General features: G+C 35.7%; 1 protein-coding gene across 3 annotated transcripts; it reads left to right on the top strand.

Moving 5' to 3' along the window:
* The first annotated feature begins 28 nt into the window (after positions 1-28).
* Positions 29-19,322, top strand: ZBTB41 (zinc finger and BTB domain containing 41). Of its 3 annotated transcripts, none has more exons than XM_087890055.1 (12): positions 29-318; positions 2,357-2,526; positions 3,334-4,538; positions 7,211-7,418; positions 8,132-8,201; positions 9,283-9,430; positions 11,924-12,053; positions 13,547-13,643; positions 14,200-14,305; positions 15,054-15,159; positions 16,518-16,606; positions 17,655-19,322. In XM_087890055.1, exons 3-12 carry the CDS (start codon positions 3,425-3,427, stop codon positions 18,305-18,307), a joined length of 2,721 nt encoding a protein of 906 aa, XP_087746181.1. In that variant the 5' UTR covers positions 29-318; positions 2,357-2,526; positions 3,334-3,424; the 3' UTR covers positions 18,308-19,322. The 3 variants fall into 3 exon arrangements, with proteins under 3 accessions (XP_087746181.1, XP_087746180.1, XP_060546063.2); XM_060690080.2 differs by lacking the exon at positions 29-318 and adding an exon at positions 370-753; XM_087890054.1 differs by lacking the exon at positions 2,357-2,526 and having other exon boundaries at positions 52-318.
* The last annotated feature ends 2,069 nt before the right edge of the window (positions 19,323-21,391 follow it).

The raw sequence follows: 21,391 nt of genomic DNA, 5'->3' as shown, positions 1-21,391 counted from the left end.
CCTGTCAAAAAAACTCGGTCTGAGTGACGTCACCCTTTACTCACCCACCCTCCCACCCTCCTGCATGGAACCCGGAAGTGATGACGAAACCTGAGGGGGGTTAACGGTGCGCGACGGTGGGGTGTTTTTTTTTTTTGTTTTTGGTGTGTTTTTTTTGAGGGGGGGAGGTGTATTTTTTTTTTCTTTCCTCTTTTTTGCCACGGCTGCCTTTCGGAATCTGGAGGCCGGCCTGGCGACGGCAAATGGGGAAGAAGCGCGTTTTCCCAGAGCGCGCGCCTGGGACCGTTATTTGCCCCTTTCCTCGGCGAGGGGAGGAAGGTAGGTAAGAGGCTCCTCCCCTTGTTGGAAGCCGGGTGGGTTCAGGGGGTTTCCGAGGGGCGCAGTTTTACTCTCGCCATCCCGGTCGGGGGTGGGGGTGGTTTGAAGAGGGAGGCGACAGTCCGACGTGCCTGAGGCTCGGCTTTAATTTGCTGGCCGCTTCTGAGCGAATCTGACCTGTTAAATCTAGTTTAAACCTAGTTTTATCAGCCTTGAAGGCCGGATCATGGTTAAAGGTTGTTGTGGGTGGTGGTGAAGGAAAGGGGGACGCTGTCACTACCTCGTTGAGAAAGGAAAGGCACCTGGCAATTTCCTCTGCCGCCCACCCTGCGACAGAGGTCGGGGAAGCAGCGATGGAGAGGGTTCCCCTCGTGTGGAAGTCCCTTGAAGCCCGTCCACCCCCCCTTTTCTTCCCTCTCCCGTTGTGTTGCATCGGTATGCAGGCTAAACAAAATGTTTTTACGCTCCTGCCGCCTTTCTCCTTGCTCAATCTCTGCTAGCACAATGGAAGGAAGGATTAGGCCCAGGAAGGATAAAACTTAAAACAGTCCCGCTAGCCTTTTTTTTTTTTTCCCCCTCCTGTCCAAGTTGCTTCCTAGAGCAGGGGTCACCAGCCTTTCGGACCTCAGGGACCACTAAAATCATAATTTTAAATCCTGCGGACCACTAATATGATTTTTTAAAAAAAAGATAAATATAATATAAAAAATGCAAATAATTTTTCTGCGGAACACCAAAATTTTCTCGCGGACCACCAGTGGTCCAGAGACCACAAGTTTGTGACAGCTGTCCTAGAGGACTGTGATGGAAGTTGCTTCCTCTCTGATCTGCTCCTTACACTAATAATGTGACAATTGGGCCGGGTATTATGTTCATCACCCACTGAAAGAAAGAGCAAAGGAGCAGCTACTTGCAGATAAGGCTGATTTTGCTTGTTTAAGGCCATCTATCACATCTCACTTGCTCATCTAAGCATAGCAGGGAAGATAGGACCAATAATATCTAGGGTGAGGATGATGGTGAACATGTTCCCATTCCTTTATGTGGCTAAGGCTATGTTTCTGGAATCGTGCAGACAAAAGGCATTAGATAAAACACTGAAAAGGAGAAAAAACGAGCAGTTATGTGAGGGGCAGGTAATAATAACAGTTGAGCAGTCATGGTAACATGCTGTCTGGGTGGTATTCTAGACCTAGAGCAATAGCATTTAAGCAAAAGAGCAAAAGAACCTGAATAGAGGAAATAACAATTGCAGCCTGGAAAAAAGAAACAGCTGTTTTTATACACTGAGTCTTCCTTATAAGGAATGATTAAGTTGGTTCACATAACACACTAAATTATATGGTAGTTTCTTTGGTTCTGGGTTGTGTGAACCCAGCCCTTGTTTGTAAAGCATAGTTATTACTTTGATATTATTATGGGCCATCAAATCATTGCAGCTGTTAGCATAGACACAGATTTTATCCATGATCTCTTCTTAACCAGGTATTTCAGGTTTTCCAAGGATGCAGTCATTGCCACTTCAATTGAGTTCATCCATGTTGCTGCTGGTCATCTTCTTTTTCTCTTTCCTTCCATCTTTCCCAGCATTAGAGTTTTCTCCAGAGAGTTAGATCTTCATGTAATGTGTACATGAGTAGAATAATTTGATAATTATTATTGGTAATTTGTGCCTCAAGGGATAAGTCTGGGTTGATTTGTTTGATGAGTCATGTGTAAACCCACTAATTGTGGTTTAATAATTTAATATGTATTAAATCATAGTTTAGCAAGATATGTGATATTATTCACATTTACTGCTTATTAGCTCTCGGCAACTTTCTCTCTTGGTGATAAATCCATGCACTCCATTTTATTGCTTGCATATGTTAATTTTTAAGTACAAGAAAAAGGATTAGAATTAAGTCATATACTCATTTGTATATGTCTTGGGCAATTATAACTAGTCAAACAGATCAGTGAGTAGAGATGACTGCTTTTTAAGTGACCAACTGTTTATTCTGCAGTGAATAAAAATAAATATCTTTGTGCATTCAAGCCCTGGTCATTTCATGCCTGGACTATTTCAATGCACTCCACATGGGGTTACCCTTGAAGAGTATTTGGAAGGTACAATCAGTGCAGGATGCAGCACCACAAGCAGTTCTTGGGACCCCTAATTCCAGTGTAACATTGGCTGCCAGCTTGCTTCCAGTTGCAGTTCAACAGGTTGGTTATCACCTTTAAAGCCCTTCATGGCTCGGCCCGTTTTCTGAAGAGCCATCCTATCCCAATGGGATTGGCTCGCCCTACCAGTACTGGTAGAGCAGGCAGGCTGCAGACCCCACTAGTCAAGAATTTTTGACTGATGAGGTCCAGGAGAAGAGCCTTTTCTGCTATGGCTCCTGCCTCATACATTTCAAGGTGAGATCTGCACCCACTCTTTTGATCTTCCATAAGAGCCTGAAGATCTGGTTCTGCCAGTTGACCTGGGGCTCCAGTGGGGTATCCCATTTTGGAGGTAGCTATTGGGTTAGGAAAGAACTCACCTCTCCCCATGTGCTTCATGTTCCCCTCCTCCCCATCTTTTAACAGTATTGTTTTTATTTATTGTCCTACTGCTTTAATATTTGTAAGCAGCCCAGAGTAATATTACTCTGATGAGATGAATGGCACACAAATTGATCACCTTGCAGTCCAAGGTACATTGAATAATGTTACTAGTGGCAACATTTGAAAGAGATGATGCAGCTGGAGACGGATCTAAATGTTTCCTGGTACAACAGCTTTTCTTGTCTATTTTTCTGATTACTTCTGTTGACAAATAAAGGAATAAGTACTATTTACAATTTGATATCATGCATGTGACTTAAATGTTTTGGTTCAATTCAAGGTGAATTTTTGCTTTCTAGAAAGAGAGGGTGGATGCCAATTCGTAGGACCTCATCAAATGTGGAAGTAAATTAACTGGTGTTAAACTGGAATGAATCAATTTTTTTCATTAGTTTTAAAGAAAACTATTTGATCCATTTGCAGGTCATAACTTCAAGTATCACTGAAGCAACTATTTGTTTGGAAAAGTTTGGCTTATTGATAACAGTTCTGATTTTAACGTGGCACAATTGCAATGAAGAAGAGAAGAAGGCTTAATGTAAATGTAGATGACAAAATACATCTTGGTCACCCAAGGGAGCAAACTGATAAGATTCCTGTAACAGACTCTGAACAGGAAGCTCATGTTGATCCTGCAGAAGTTGCTACTGCAGACCAGCTCATATATTCCAAAGAACTTTCTCTGCTGTCTGATCAAAGAAAGCTTTTAACTTCTTTGCAATACAATAAAAATCTACTTAAATATTTAAATGATGATCGACAGAAGCAGACGTCTTTTTGTGATCTTCTTATAATTGTTGATGGAAAAGAATTTAGCTCCCATAAAGTAGTAGTTGCTGTTGGGAGCAGTTACTTTCATGCTTATTTGAGCAAAAATCCAAATACAAATGTTATTACCTTGGATCATGTAACACATTCAGTTTTCCATCATCTGCTTGAGTTTCTTTACACATCACAGTTTTTCTTAAATAAAAATGAAATACCTTTAATTTTAGAAGCAGCAAAATTTTTAGATATTATTGATGCAGTTAAATTGCTAAATAGTGAAAATGTTTCCATTTCACAAACTGAAAAGAAAACAAAAAACCCATCTCGGATAGAAAAGACAATTGAACAAACACCTAAAATAGCCAACAATCATCAGTGCACTTTATGCAATCGTAATTTTTGTTACAAGAAATCATTAGAAAATCATTTGTCCAAAGCACACAAATCTTCTGCACAGGAAAAAGAACATGGGCTAAAAATGGTTGAGAAGTCAGGGATTTGTACTAGACGATCAGTGCGAAATCGTAAATGCCCAGCCAAGTTTGATCAGAGTGACAATGAAAGTGGCAATGCATCAGATACCAATTTAGATACAATTGCTGCTAATAAGGAGAGCAATGAATCCGAGAACAGTGGAAGTGAATACAACACTGATGGGCAGGAAGAGGACACTTTGGGAGATGATACTGAGTCTGAACAACACAGTGAAAAAGAATGTGGTGGAGAGGTCCATGAGCCAGAAGGTCCAGCAGGAAATATTTCTGAAGATAATCTTTCCACATGTATTCCACCTATTCTTCAGAACAGCAGCAAAAAATGTTTGCAGTGTCCTAAGTGTGATAAAATATTTGATCGACCAGGTAAATCAGAATATGTTTTGTCTTTTACCTTTGCAGGGTGGCTGAGAAAGGTTTAAAAGCAATCAAAAAGTCAATCTTGGGTTAACATCCAGGGCCAGATTCAATATATAGAATTGTGATTAGATCTGAAATATATCCATGGTGCACTTAACAGTACATGCAAAACTTTAGGCATCCCTTGTAAAAATTAATGCTTCACTGAATCCTTAAATCAACAAGCTGACACAATATCTCTGTACCATTCAAGGCAGCATACATAATGCTCCTTCCTATTTTACCCACAGTAACAATCCTGCAGTTAATTGAGCTGAGGAAGACCCAGCTGGCTATCAGATTGCTAGTTGGAAGAGGTTAGATTTTTTTTACAGCTTTTCCTGCTTTATAAGAGTCATTTTTCAAATGCTCAGAAAGCAGTTAGAGAAACTCCTAGCTGCTGAAATAACAGACAGTCACAGCCTGGGAAGTTAGATTATTTAATGACCACATCTGTACAGTTGTCTTGACCTAATTGAACTATAGGTCTAGTAAATGAATCACTTCATTAGGCCTTATTAACAAATACAATAAAAATGAACTGTAAGGTATCTACATTGCTATACGTGTCACATTAAATGTTATCTTATTTTGAATCTGCCTACAAGTAGATTTCAAGAACACTGTGCGTGCTCTCACACATATGCCCAAATTGCAGGCAAACAGTATTCAGATTAATAGGTAATGTTAAATTAGAAAGACCTCAGAAATATAGACAAATATATATTTGTTTATATAATTCAAATATAGACAAATATTTCAAATATTTGTCTATATTTGTCTATATTGAAATACTTCAAATATTTCATCTCCACTCAAATTCTACCTGTGCCATTTGGGGCCTTCAATCAATGTAGGAATGTGTCCCTACATTTTGTGAAAATATATTAGCATTGTGATATACACTATAAGCATTACTAAATTCTATGCATTGTGAAACCTACGGTAATTAGCTTCACTGGTATATAAACTCCATGCAAAGTAAAATGCATATAGCTCATTTCAAACACTGCAGCAGACTTGCACGTTTTTGGTACTATTTAGTTGTAGAAATTTTTGGCTGTTATACTACTGAATTGTATAATTTTTTACCCATCACCATTGGTTGTACTAACGGATTGTTCGGAACTACAATTGAACAGTAACTGGAGAGCCTACAGATTATTGGCCTGCCCTTTAAATTATTGCTTCTCAACTGGTATGTGGTAACTTTGGTAACCTTATCGATTTATTATTGTATCAATAGAAGCATAGCAATCTCTCTTAGAGAAGAAAAAGTCTAGCCCTGATTCTGGATACCCTTTTGCCCAATATGCAATTTTAGGCTTGCAGTTCAATTGAACCTTTATTTTATTTATTTAATTTTTATAACTGCCCATCTCAATCAATAACTCTAGGCAGTTTAACAATTCAAAAAATATGCTACAATTAAAATATTTTTGAACAATACAAACACATGAAATCATTTGCCTTTTATGGCTGCCAAAGCTCATGTACCTGGTAATATCAAATATAAACACCTACATGAAGACTAACCAAACTGCATTCTCCTATGGATGATCAAACATTTGAACAATTCAAGATAAAAATAAAGTTGCATTGGTTTATCATCGTATTGTAGTATGGGCTTAGAATCTTAGTTTATTTAAAATTAAATTAAATCTTAATATAGTTCTAGACACGTTTATACAATCATATTCAGATAATGATCTTCAATCCTTAGTCGCTTTGTGTTCCAGGACTATAGGAATAGGAATGTGTAAGATTATAGTAAGAAAAAGAATCCCAGACATTCTTTAGCAACTTGTTTTAAGACAAGAATGGTTCCACCTTTATGAAAATAATGTGTATACACAACAGTAACAACTCACTGTGTATTCCAGCCCTTTATATAAGTCTCCTTTGTATAGATTGAGAGCTAGTGTTAAATGATACAGTAGGATGGCAGTTAGCGTATTTTTCGGAGTATAAGAATGGCAGTTACCGTATTTTTCCTCCCTAAAAGGGGGTGAAAATTTAGGTGCATCTTATACACCGAATGTAGCCCCGCCCACCCACTGGCCCCCATCCTTTGGCCTCTGCCTCTCAGCAGTTACCTCCTTGCAGCAAGCAGCAAGAAAAAACAGCTCCTTTCAGCTTCAGCACAGCCTAATTTGCACAAGTTGATTGGATCAGCCTCCCAACTCTCAGTTGTTTTGCGTGGGCCTCTGCTCTTGCTGCAAGGGGGTAAATTGCTGGAGCAGATTTTTTTTTTTTTCCTTGTGCTAATCAAGCTATGCTGAAAACGAAAATGAAAGTAAAGCAGGCTGTTTGCTGTTTACTGTTACGAGGCAAAATTGCTGGGAGGCAGAGGCAGATTTCTTTTTCTTGTTTTCCTCGCCAAAAAAGGTAGGTGTGTCTTATACTCCAAAAAATACGGTATATATCATCACATTCCTATCACTATATGCTATATGAAAAAAGGTGATGTTCCAGCCAGTAATTAGAAAGGCTTCTTTAAAAAATAATACATTATAAAATAATCTGTATTAAAACTTTCTCACAGACTTCATATAGCACATACTATTATTGTGATAATATTAGAGGTTAATATTTATCAGCTGTTTTTCATTTAAAAATATATATCTTTTATTCTGTAGGAAAATTTGAAAGCCATGCTCGAGTACATACGGGTGAAAAGCCTTTTGAATGTGATATTTGCCAGCAGCGTTATTCAACCAAATCTAACTTAACAGTACACAGAAAAAAACACAACAGTGAATTGGAATTTCATAAAAAGGAACACAAATGTTCATATTGTAACAAACTGCACGCCACCAAAAAGACCCTGATAAAGCATGTAAAAAGGCAAGTATCATTGAATCATACTGCATTTTGGGTAATATAGAATGGTCATTTGGTTTCCTTTTATTATAAAATTATATAACTGAATGCTGCAGGATATTAGTTATAAACAATAATCCAGTTAAATACATGGCAACTTATTTTAAATGTGTAGGATGTTAAAAGCATGCATAACATACATGATCCTTTCCCAATCATACCCTGCCTGGAGTCAATGAAAACCTAGAGGACTTCAGGCTGGGTAAAATTGTGTATATTTATAAAGTAGTATATCAGTAGTGTAGGCACCTTAAATCAGGATAATGCTCTCCACCAAACATGTACACATGTGAAATGAGATATCAGTATGTTCAGTAGTATTACATATTCTTTTTAATGTATGTCCTGCTATTTGGTGAATATTGAAAGGTGGTTTAAGTAAATTGGGGCAAAAAGTGCTTAAAGAGGATGACTAAAAGCAGATTAAAAAAACAGTTAACATTTGTGCTGGTGCCGAATTGTAAATTTCAGCTTGGGTTATATACATAATTTTTCAAATGGGAATATAGATTAAGAAATTTCAAATATTTTGCTTTCTTTATACGCAGTACAGGATAATATTTCTTTTTAATAATTATACAATTAGGCCAGCAAGCAGTAACAAAATGCAAACTAGTGATTTTCTTGTTGTGTTATATTTATTAAATAAATAATGTCTTAGTAGATTTCCTCCTCAGATTTCATCCTGAAAATGTACAAGAGTTTCTGTCTACCAGGAAGAAAAAAAGTGAAGGATGGAAATGTGAGGTATGTTTTTGGTTTCACTGAAATTATTTGATACTTCTGCTTTTTTTTATCTATGACTTGAATCCAGATCAGAGGCTGTGCATTTATTTACTGAAGTTCTTGAATTTTCTGTTTTAACTGCTATTTAGAATTATTGTAAATTGTTTTAGAATGTTTGTCAAGGAGCTGCAGTAGGAAAGGAATCTCTGAAATTCTTGAGCATGGACAAAAGCTTCGCTCCATGCTCTCCGTTATGTTGCTGTTTTTATGCTGTGAGAGTAATATGTAGATATTGTTTGAGTACATGGACCTGATAAGTAATAAGTGCCTAAAACAATTTATGTTAAAGTTACTAAATCATAACGTTAGGGATAAATGGGAAATCCTACATTTCATTATGTGCTTTAGTGTGTAAATAGTGCATGGTGCAGTTGGGTTCAGGATAATAAAAATAAAAAGTACTGTAATATGACTTAGTGGCTTATTGATGCATGGTCTTTTTTGGTCAATGGTTTAATAAGGTAACTTTAATGGAGAAAATAGTATGTAGCAATCCACACTGTATATGCTAAAGTTATGATAAAACTTGAAATTAACAAGATTAACAGAGAAGCAAATAGTCATAACTATGCAATTGGATAGTACAGTTATTTCCAGAAAGCTGCCATATGTATGCATACATATACAACTATCAGTAGATAAGCCAACCCTCAAATTTTTAACCAAAAGAGTATGAAAAATGCATCATCTATGGATAAGCCAATCCACATTTTTCATTGTATTGTGGTTAAAATATTTGAGAGTCAATTTATTTACAGATAGATTCATGTGAGTATATACAAGAATTACAAGTACTTTTAAAATATTACTGTATATATCTATGGATAAGCCTATACTTGGATAAGGCAAACCCTTTGGTACATTTTGGCACCTAAAATTCTCAGCTTATTTGCAAATGTAAATGTAATATGCTGATTTATAATTCATTCCTTTGAGTGATAAGATTGGATTTGTGTATATATTTTCACAGATAACTTGACTTTTTTCAGAAAGCTCAAGATTGTGTATTTTACTTAATCATTGCATATTGTTGTTGCTATAGATTTGCAATAAGTCTTTCACACGAAGACCTCACTTGGAAGAACACAGAATTCTTCACACTCAGAATAAGCCTTTCAAATGTACCTATTGTGAAGAGCATTTTAAATCCCGCTTTACGAGATTGAAACATCAAGAAAAGTTCCATTTAGGTAAGAAAATATTCAGTGCATATATGTTTTTAATTCATTAGCTGAATTGAATTCTGTATACCAATTTTCCAAATCTCTATTCACAGTGTTTGAACAATTCTTTAAACTGCTTTAAAGATATGAGGTTCAATTTTTGGACAAATTAATTAAACGAATCCTTCTTTAGAGGTGTTTGAGTAAAAACCCCAGAAAATTTCAGTTAATCTAGTTATAGTTAGGGATTTACAATACATGTTTTGCAGCTCACAGGGTATTTTTCCCATCCTCCACTTCAGCTTATCTATTTGATTTCACCACTTCATTCTGAAGTTGGTGGAAGGCCAATTTTCCATGAACCTCACCAATTACTTGATTTTTAACACTAGTTTAAAATTACAAAAACTGTTTTTCAATGCATTCTGAAAAATGCAAAAAAATAAAAGCCCAACAACAGAAGAGAGGTGGGGAAACTTATCAGGGTCACTTTCTGTTTGTTTTAAAAAAATGTAATAGCTTTGTGAGCTACTAAACCTTTGGACATATTGTTTTCCCAGTTTTCTTGGAAACAGTAAACTTTGACCAGAAATGATTAAAAATTTTCTCCTAAACCATTTTCTTCATTGCTGAGAACTAAGTAACATATGAAACATTGACCTGTTTATATTTCATTATTTGTTTAATCGCATGTAATAAATTTGTGCATTTACTGAATAATCAGACAAGTAAAAGAACATTGACATTTTTTTTTGTCAATTTTGTCATTAAAATCTATTAGGAAAAAAATTGCTGCAATTCTATTTAATGCATCTGTCAGCACTTCAACCTGCATTTACTCTAGTGCTGACATAAGCAGGAGAAGAGGGGCCAGCTGGCAAGAGGACGCTTGACACTTCACCTACTTATTTTCCTAGAAGATAATATCCCCTAGGAGATGAGGGGGGGGGCATTCCTGGGAGCTTAGGTAGTAGATATGGGGAGAGTGATTTGGGAGAAGGCCAATGAGACACAGAGATTTGGGGAACGGAAAGGGAGGGTTTGGGGTCAGGAAACCAGAGCTGGCTACGCCACGATCGGGGCCAGATTGTCGTGCTTAATAAAATGAAAGATTTCTTCAAAGACTATCTGTTTGGAAATGCAATTTTTTTTATTTGAAGACGATATCGAAACCTGACAGCATCAGCACAACTATATTACATTTGAAATAGAAATATTAGATGACATTTATTTTTTGAAGTACCTCTCAATATAAAAAAATAACAGAGAAGGACTTAGAGTTATTGGCCTTCTACAATACATGTAACTTGGAAGATATAACTGCACTTCCTAGCATTTTTCCACTCTCCTTGTTTTTGGAGCTTTAAAAGCTGTAGTTGTGATGTTGACATAGAAACATCAGATTTGCTTGGATTCACAGGCTACAGAAGAGGGGATAACCATTTCCAATTTTTTCTCTATTGTAATGTCTTCTACTTATCCCTTCATCATGGTACTAGAATACCTGTTTCAAGAATGGTAATTTTCATAAAGAAAAATATAAACTCTGCTTTCCAGCAGGACTTTGATATTTTTAAGACAAATGATACTGGAAAGTACCATCATACATTCTGCAATTTGGTAAATCTACTGGCCCTTAGAAAATCAAGCAGAATTGAATCAAAGAATGTGGGATTTGCACTGTGAAGCTTAAGGGATGTTTTCCCTAGCTTTTCAAATAATATTTAAGAAAGTGGCCACTTACCCAGTGCATGAATAGCTATCGTATTTCTAATTTTGTTTAAGGATAAATGGATTTTATAAAGATAAATCATGCCTCTGCTTTTCAAGAGCCATCTTCAATCTGGCATTTCTTTTCTGCAAGTCACTATTGGTAATTTGGTACATTTTGAAGGAAATTGTTCATTTAATAAACATCTGTTAAAACAATTGCTTTCTCCTTTCCAAGAAGACTTCAAGAGGCAGCATGGCTGTTTTTCCTAATATAATGCTAAACGATTATTTGAGTCATACAATCAAGTTTTAAAAATCTTAGTGGCAGATCAGCCCACTTTGGCTATGTCAGACCTATAGTTTTAGATATTGGCAAAAATATAGAAAACAATCACATGGCAGACAATTCATAGATAAACTGGTCCAGGGAGTCACTCTTGGTAGTTATGACGCCATAATTTAATGGCTTACCAAGTTGTCCATAAAAATGTAGTATCAATATGTTTATGCTTAAGTTTTACAAAAAATAAGAGAATGCAAAAAAATACAAATCTGTACAAAATATTTTCCTTTTTGGTAGTTAAGTTTTGGTAAACTTGTGTCAGAATTATCAAAAGCAACTTCTGGGGAAGAAATGATGGACTGTTTAAAAATGAAATATTAATGTGCTTGTGGTTAGGTTTTTCAAAATAAGAGAGTATTTTGTTCAGTTTTGTATTTTTGTGTTCCAAAATATGTGTTTGTTAATTATTCGAATCACTTGCTCAAATTGCATAAATGTAAAATTGAATCCCTGTGTCTTTTTAGGACCTTTTCCATGTGATATTTGTGGTCGTCAGTTTAATGACACTGGAAATCTGAAGCGCCATATTGAATGCACTCATGGAGGAAAGAGAAAATGGACTTGCTTTATTTGTGGAAAATCAGTTAGAGAAAGGTATGCTGAATACACATGCTGTGTTTTATATAAATTAAACAGAAAGTAGATCAATGAATTCACCAATATTTTAAAAAAAATATTGTAAAGGTAGTTGATCAGCACCTATATGTTTCTCAGAATATTTCATACCATTTACTTCCCAAGTCTTTACTCATCAATCATTTGTATCTACTGAGCCGAGGGAAACTCTAATGACTTTTAGGGTTTCAGGTGTATGTTTTTATTCGATGTACATACCTTCTTTATTTTGTATAACTCAAGGCAGAATGCATAATGCTCCTTCCTCCTATGATCTTCACAACAACCTTTGAAATAGGTTGGGCTAAAAAAGAGAGACTGCCTAAAATCATCCAGCCAGTTTCTGTACCTAAGGGAAGACCAGAGTTCAGGATCTCCCAGTTTCTAATCCAGCATTTACTGCACCAAACTGGCTCTCCATTTTTATATCAGTGAATTTTTTGTCTTTCTCCTATTTAAGTTAGACCAAATGAGTGTTGTACAGCACTTTGAATTAAAAAAGAAAGAGTGCTTTGCAGTTTAGAAGACACTCATTAATATGTCAGCAACCTGTTCTGGGATTATACAGTTGAAGAATGATCCTGAAGAAAGATGCATTTTATTTTGGGAAACGCTATCCAAATCATCATTTTCTTCTTTGTATCGAAGGCTTTGCCTACTTAATAAAGATAGACTTGACTATTGGTACATACTAAGAAAGGCTAAAAGACAGAACCCAAATAAAGACTCTTCAGATCAGCAGAGGCTTGATTCTCAATAGAATTAGACAAGAATATGGACAGGCAGAGGCCTAGCCTTTGATCAATGTGTTAAACGGCCTTTTTCAGATTCTTCCTCTTCTCACATTTTATGTGCTATAGGCACACTTACTAAGTTTATTTTATATGCCATGTATTTACATATTCAACTATATAGCATAGCAGAATTCTCAACTTTGTGACTCCATGGGACTTAAAATGATAAATAAGGTAGTGTTCTCCTGTACTTCTATCAATATGAACAGTGATTTTATTAGGAATGGGATTGAACAACAGATTGATTTTTAAAATTAAAATTTAATCTATTCACCAAATAAAATGACAGAATCTTATAACTTTAAATTTTTTAAATAAAAATACTTATCTTCATTAACACAGACACTTCTACAGTGACCCCAGAGACTGGATGTACAGTACATGGTGTCCCAAAGTATTGCACTAAAACTTTTAGAATGTCCTGGGTGCTACATGCTATGATGGCAGAAATGCCAGAACCATACATGTATTTCTGAAAAAAAAAAGCCAAATCCGGTGATCATTGGCAATGGATTGACAGTGTCTGGTAACAGTTTGTCCATTATCAATAGATGTCAGTTATACTTTGCAGAAAATCAGATTGTGGCCATTTTAAATGTATTAGAATGAAATGTATTATTGTATCGTAAAAGCATTAGGAAATAATTTCCTCCTTATATTTGAATTTCTTCCTTACAGAACAACTTTAAAAGAACATTTGAGAATTCACAGTGGAGAAAAACCACATCTATGTAGTATTTGTGGGCAGAGTTTTCGTCATGGAAGCTCCTATAGGTAATACTTTCTATTCTGTTATGCCACAATCAGTTATGCTTTGAAACGACATTGTTATACAATTTATAGCTAGCTTGTCATTAAAAAGTAGAATTAAAATTCAGTACTAATTACTACAATAAGAGAAATCCCTATGGAAGTTATTTTTAGATTTTAGCAAAAAATGGACTATTGATGAGCAATCTTTACCAAAGTTTGCTCATCTGAATGGTCATCTATTTCCAAGTAGACAAGTACAAAATTTAAATATAATTTTTACCCATCTACTTGGAAATAAGACAACTAGACTCCATGACCCATTTTTTCCAAAATTTAAAACTATTTAGACTTAATAAAATCAGTAGCGGCATACAGTATCTACTCAGAAATAGTATAGCAACCTCTCAGAGTAGATGGTGTCATTATTGAGTTATACTAATTTAGATTTTCAGATTTAAGTTATAGTTAATATAAGTTATGTAACCTTAGTGTAAGTTATACTAATTTAGATTTTCAAATTTGAATATCATGGCACATTAAGCATGCAGATGCTAATCTTGTATTCCTGTTAATACTGGCTTCATCTGCGAGTCCACCATGATGATAAGAGATATGAATGTGAAGAATGTGGAAAAACATTTATTCGCCATGATCACCTTACAAAACACAAAAAGATACATTCAGGTAAGGAGTGGCATTGACATTACCTTTTTCAATCAAAGAATCTAGGAACATAGCGTTCGTTTATATTTCACAAAATAATGGCTTACTGAAAGAAAGGATATCTGTTTTCACCATGACTGGTTAGAGATGAAGAGGATGTATGCCAATATATGTGGCCAGACTGTTATTCCATGAATGAAAAGGCTCCTACTAATGGAAAACACTGAGGTATACTAGAATGCAACTGTTTTCTCATGAAGGAACTGCACATTTTAAAGTTATTTTTTCAACAGCCAAGGGTCACAGAAGGGAGATCAGTGGTGGAATCAGGACACAGTAATCTCAATTCCATCCCTTCCTGCCCCCACCCCCCACCCCCACCCCCCACACACACCTACCTTTGGGATAATAAATTTAATTTTAAAAGACATGTTAAGCCTATCCGCAGTTTATTTATTATTATATTTTTTGACAAATCCTACTTTTTCCCCCTGCTCCCAGTCTTGGTGACACATATATCATCACATACTGGCGAGCCGTGGACATTGATCCCTAATTTATTTATTTTATTTATATCCTGCTTTACTTTATACAGCTCAAGGTGACCTCCTCTCCCCCTCCTCCCCCCAATAATCTTGTATAGGTAGGTTAGACTGAGCGAGAGTGACTGGCCCAAAATCAGAAATAGTTGGATGCCTCTGACATTTTTTGGGATGCTTCCTGGAACTTTTATTAAATTAATTCAGAATATATAATTGCTTCACCTTAGGAGAGAAAGCCCATCAATGTGAGGAATGTGGAAAATGCTTTGGCCGAAGAGATCATCTCACTGTTCATTATAAAAGTGTTCATCTAGGAGAAAAAGTGTGGCAAAAGTAAGTTTAATTTAATATTGAAATATATTCAATATTGATATATTGTTGTAACATATCCAACATCTGAGGATATGTTAGATTGATTTGTACCAAATAGAACCAGGGTTAGGTTCTGGTTAAATCATGGTTTAATTGATCCAAAAATAGTCTTATATGAATGCATTCTTTTTACCCCTTGAATACTAATGCTGAAAAAATATAGTGTATTATGGTATAAGATATAATTTTCAATTATTATAAAAATATGAAAATATAATTTAGATATCACATATAAAGCAAAATATGCATACCTACAGGTGGGACATTTCAAGTCAGGGAAAACTTCATTGGGAGAAAAGGTTTCAATAATACATGACATCTGTTTCTTCATATCCAAAACAGTGAGAAGCAAACAGAGAAGATACTAATTATAGATCTAAATGCCTTATCTAATTTGATTTTCTATGGGGTTTTTTACTTTAGATGTATGAATTTTTATCCTAAACGGGTGTGTATCAGACAGCTGAAAGGGGACATGAAATTGAAAGCAACAAGGCCAAGGAAAATAAGATATAGAAAGTGTACTTCAATATTTAATTAATAATAACTCTCATTCTTCTCCAACTGTTGTGATAGGTAGCCTTTGAGTCATGAAGTTCCTAAATCAGCATAGAATAGCTGGATTTTGCATTAATCCTTTACCCTTGTACTGGAGAATATGAATGTTTACAACCCTATATACAACCCTATATATGATTAACAGAATAGCAGAGTTGAAAGGGACCTTGGAGGTCTTCTACTCCAACCCTCTGCTCAAGCAGGAAACCCTATATCATTTCAGAAAAATGAAAAATGAAAAACATAACAGAGTGGTTTACTCCTAGGCAGTGTTATATACAGTACATAGAATCACAGCATCATTAAGGGTCTTTTTCTTTCTTTAAAATGTTCCATTTACAAGAGATAGAACCAGAACTAGTAAATGTTTAAGGACCAGCTCTGCCAGCTCCATTGCTGCCACCATGCTGCTAGCCATCAAAATCTGATTAATACATGTGGCTCAGCTCTGCCTTCAAGTTGACTCACAAATTTGCCCCAAAATTTTAACAACTGGCTACTGTGACTCCAGCCCCATCACTGGGTAGAACTGAATTTCTTGATGGGTTACACATTTATTTGCGTTAACACTCCTTGTGAAGGTATTGAAATTGTCCACAAGCAAACAATTAAATGCACATATATTTCTAAGAAACAATTTAAAAACAGGGGAAAATGAGAATAAGCCTATAATAGTAATTTAGTTTATGTAAGCCTGAAAACATTCCTTGGTAAAAAAATCTATTTTCTAATATATTTTATTTACTTGCTTTTCTTCAAAGGTACAAAGCAACATTTCATCAATGTGAAGTCTGCAAGAAAGTTTTTAAGGGGAAATCAAGTTTAGAAATGCATTTTAGGACACATTCAGGTAAACAATCAGAGTAGCCTAAAAACTCAGTTGTGATCTCTTCTATTTTTAAAAACTTGCTTGCAGCAGAAGAGAATGCTTGCATTTCTTTATTTTTCAGTTTCCTCTATTTTGGGTAGTGAAAATAATTAATCCAGAACATTTTGAGCATTGTTCTTAATTCTCACAGTTCAACGATTTGCTAAAGAATCTCTTGGATTCTTAATCTATCCCAATTCCCTTCCTTGCTTTATGCTATATTCCATGTTGTTGGACTCTCCAAGTTTCCCCAGTTAACTAAGTATTTTTCCCAATCCAATGCTTTCATTAAAGAATGTTGTCGAAATGTTTTAAAACAGTTCTTTTGGCCCACCTTCCTGCAAGTTGAATGGCTGATACTATTCAGCATGGATTTCTATCCCCTCTGTCATCATTAAGATAAGAAGCTATTTTGACTTCTCATTCATAACCCTAATGCAAGACACAAAACAATCAAGCACACTAAATCACACAATCAAGCAAACACTAACAAAACTAATAAACTGTGTGATCATTGAGGTGTGAATTTTAAAGTTATTTTTTATTTGATGAACTTTTGAGGGGAAAAAAAATCCTCTTGAAGTAAAACTACAAAATTAAAACTCACTTCCCACCCATCCTTGCCTCCCCATGCCCTACAATGCTTTCTGTTAACCTAGGTAGCTCAGCACATTTTTGATCTAAGGCTGGCAATCAGCGTGCATCAGCTTGTCTGAATGTATTGCAAGTCACAGAGTATCAATTAATGATGTTGTATATCAGTTTTGCATATCTCAATGCTTTGTTCTCACCTGAAACAAAGTTTGGAATAAATGGAAGGTTTCCTGTATTTTTAAAATAAATTATGTATTTTTTAAAAAATGAAATAATAAACATTAAAATGACTTGCGTTTTTTTCTCAGTGTCAGATGTTCTGTATTCTATAGAAATTATTTGAAACAATGTTTAGCTATATAACAAAGATTAAAAATGATAGGTAAGATATAAAAGATAGCACATTTATTCTATTAATATTGACTTTTTAATGCAGGTGAGAAACCATACAAATGCCAAATTTGTAACCAGTCCTTCAGGATTAAGAAGACATTAACTAAACACATGGTTATTCATTCAGATGCTCGCCCTTTCAACTGTCAATACTGCAATTCAACATTTAAACGAAAAGATAAACTAAAATACCATACTGATCACGTACATGGAGGGAAGTCTGCAGATGAACTGCAAAATTCATTGTCAGATGAAAAAATTGTGTCATTACCAGCTCAGTACACATCAGATGATAAGGCTTTTCAAGGTGATTCTAAACCATTTGTGGATCAGAACACAACTTATCAAGTGGATACCAAGGCAATGCTACAGAATGTACCATCAGACACATGTGTGCCAGTGACACTGATATCTGTTCGAATGCGTGAAACTCAGTCTGATCTTGTACAACCGCAGCCTCCTGTTACAACTTCATCTCACTCAATTCTTCCTTCACAACCCCCTCCAACAGATTATCAGCAAACAACAGATCTGGAATTTCTTGAAAAATATACTCTTACTCCACAACCAGCAAATATAGTTCATCCAGTTAAACCTGAACAAATATTGGATCCTAGAGAACAAACTTACCTCGGAACGTTACTAGGTCTTGATTCAGCTCCTTCTGTACAGAACATTTCAAATAATGAACATTAATGATCATGTCTGTGAAATGTGATATTTCATTAGTCTTCAGCTGTTAGCCATTTTGATGGCTAACAGTATTATATAAACTGTTGTCTATTTCATTAAATGAATGGGGTATTATGTTGAAATAGGGATGTGTGTGTGTGTGTGTGTATGGAGAGAGAGGAAGAGGGGGGAAATGGAATGCAGAGAATAGAGATTGTGACAAGTGTCTTCTTGTCAGGGATCCTAGCATTCTTCTGTATGACAGAAGACAAAAAAATACTGGATATAAAAGTAACTATACAAACTGTATTTAGTTAACTAATTTAGATTTTAAAATCATTTAAATGAAATAAGTTCAATTTTTGTTTAATCACTAAATGGAGACCAAATTCCATTATCACACTCTTAAAAGAGCCACATTTTTATTCAGATTTGGTCAAAAATGTGAAAAAGAAGCAGCTGCTTTTAATGAACAGTGTAAAAGTGCTGTGGTTATCTGAGATCAAAAACACTTATTCTAAATCATTTTTAAGACATGCACAGCCGTTGTAAAGAAAATTATTTATAATTTCTCTAATGAATTTTTTTCTGACTGCAGTATATGCTATTCTGTGTGAATGTGGGCGTATAGAGAGAGACCAAGAGAGAGAATTAATATTCCGTTCATTACATGAAGAAAGCTATAGTGCAAAAAATTTATAACACAGTTGGCCTTTATGGTGTCTGTTTGCTACAACAAACTAAAACAAGTGTTCTACTGAAAATTCTCTTAACAATTGAAAAGTTAATATATCTATATTTTCTTTGACTTCAGTTATTTTAAAGCTGTTGAGCATGAAAAATTATTGTTGACATTTTAATGCAGTGGTTTAGCTTTCAAAATCATGTATTTTTCTTAAAAATTGTAATTTTTTAAAAATAAATTCTTGAAGAGTAAAAAATATAGATTTAATCAATTATGGATTGAAGTCCCCTCCCCATATGTTTTCACTGTGCACATATCTCATTTTGTATGTTATAAAAAGCTTTACAGTTAAAACTATATTTGTATTTCTTTTGTTACAATTTTAAAACCATTTCTATTTCAATATAAGGTGAAATAAGAGCCTTGATAATACAATGGTTTAGTGCACCCTGTCATTAACACAGCTGCCTGCAATTTCTGCTGGTTCGAATCTCTCCAAGGCTCAAGGTTGACTCAGCCTTCCATCCTTTCTAAGGTAGGTGAAATGAGGACCCAGTTTGTGGGGGCAATAAGCTGACTTTGTATAAAATATACAAAAGAATGAAGGCTATTGCTTAACGCATTGTAAGCCGCCCTGAGTCTCCGGAGAAGGGCGGCATATAAATCAAATTTTTAAAAAATAAAAAAAATAAAAACAATCAAGGTAGCAATACTGCTTCCTAGACAATGTCTTTGGTATCAGAAGGAGTCATTGCTGTTAGCAATCTAAAATCCATCCAGGAATCAACCATGTAAACCTGGCTTTTGTTTGTGGCTTCCTTAATCTTGCTTTTTTATGGAGTGTTTTGGGGAAAATAATAATAATTTAAATATAATTCGTTGTAAATAAAACCTGCACAAATGAAGGCTTGTGGAATTGAAATACTAATTTCAATTGCTTTTATTATAAAAAGGGAAAGGAACTTTGTTGAGCATGAGGAAAAAAATCCATATAATTGAAAACTAAACATAAAATAATACTGGTTAGTGCTTAAATCAGGTCTATACAGATTAGAGTCTTTTACCTATTGCAACCTAATAATACTATCTGCATACAAGGATTTAATTTGAAGATTATTTCCAAACTGGTGTGTTGCAAGACATACTTTAAATATAATAAATTTTCTAACTTTGGTAAAGATTGGAAGAAGTTTCATGTAGCCATCTGGGTGTGATGTGATTCCTTTGAAGCATGGTGGAAGAACCGTAGATGAAGGCCAAGCAGTTTCAGGAGAGGTTTGGTTTGTGACAGCCATAATAATAGCAATACTCCTTAGACTTATATACCACTTCACAGTCCTTCACAGCTCTCAGCAGTTTACAGAGTCAGCATATTGCCCCAACAATCTAGCTCCTCATTTTACTGACCTCAGGATGTAAGGCTGAGTCAACCTTGAGCTGGTCAGGATCGAACTGGAGTGAGCAGTGAGTTAGCTTGCACTGCTGTATTCTAACTACTGCGTCACCACGGCTTTTAATGAGTTTATTGTTTTTTTGGACTCTTCGACATAAGCATGGAATAGCAATACAGCAGGGGTGTCAAACTTGATTTCATTGTGTGTTTGACCTCGGGGGACATGGCCAGCTCAACGTCACTCATGTCGGGGGCACTTGTGGCCCGGGCAGAACGGGGGATCCACTGTCTCCAGCGGAGGCAGGCAAGACCAGAGAGAGTGCCAAATGATGGCCTCCAGCAGCCATCTTTCAGCGAAAATGGAGCTTGGGAGAGCTCGGTTTTCACTGGCAGAGGGCTGCAGGAGGCTATTGCAGCAGAAACCGGAGCTTTAGTTTGACACTAGACACCTGGCTTCCGCAGAGGCAACTGCCATTCTCCACAATTACAGGTAGTCCTCGACTTACAACAGTTCATTTAGTCACCATTCAAAGTTACAACAGCACTGAAAAAAGTGACATGCCTATTTTTCACATGACCATCACAGCATCCCTAAGGTCATGTGATCAGATGCTTGGCAACTGACTTATATTTATGACAGTTGCAGTGTCCTGGGGTCATATGATCACCTTTTGCGACCTTCTGATAAGCAAAGTCAAGAGGGAAGCCAGTTGACTTAACTGTGTTGTTAACTTAACAACTGTAGTCATTCACTGGGGCAAGAAAGGTTGTAAAATTCATTTAACAAATGTCTAAACAACAGAAATTTTGGCCTCAATTTTTATTGTAAACTAGCTGTACCTGGCCACGCGTTGATGTGGCCCAGTCTTATGGGTATACAATATTTTTTGTCCGAGTGCCAATAATGTCCCTCTGTAGGTCACGCCTACTTTGTCTCCGTCCCACCAGTCTTTTCACTCAGTCGATTGGATTCAGACCTGAGTTGTCTTTCTTTACGTTTCTTTTTGGACTTTAACGTCGCTTAATCAAT

The sequence above is a fragment of the Pantherophis guttatus genome, chromosome 3 (assembly GCF_059756535.1).
Source record: "Pantherophis guttatus breed Tessera chromosome 3, ASM5975653v1, whole genome shotgun sequence".
In the NCBI taxonomy this organism is placed as follows: Eukaryota; Metazoa; Chordata; class Lepidosauria; order Squamata; family Colubridae; genus Pantherophis; species Pantherophis guttatus.
The sequence above is the reverse complement of the archived record's forward strand: the minus strand, read 5'-3'. Positions and strand labels throughout refer to the sequence as shown.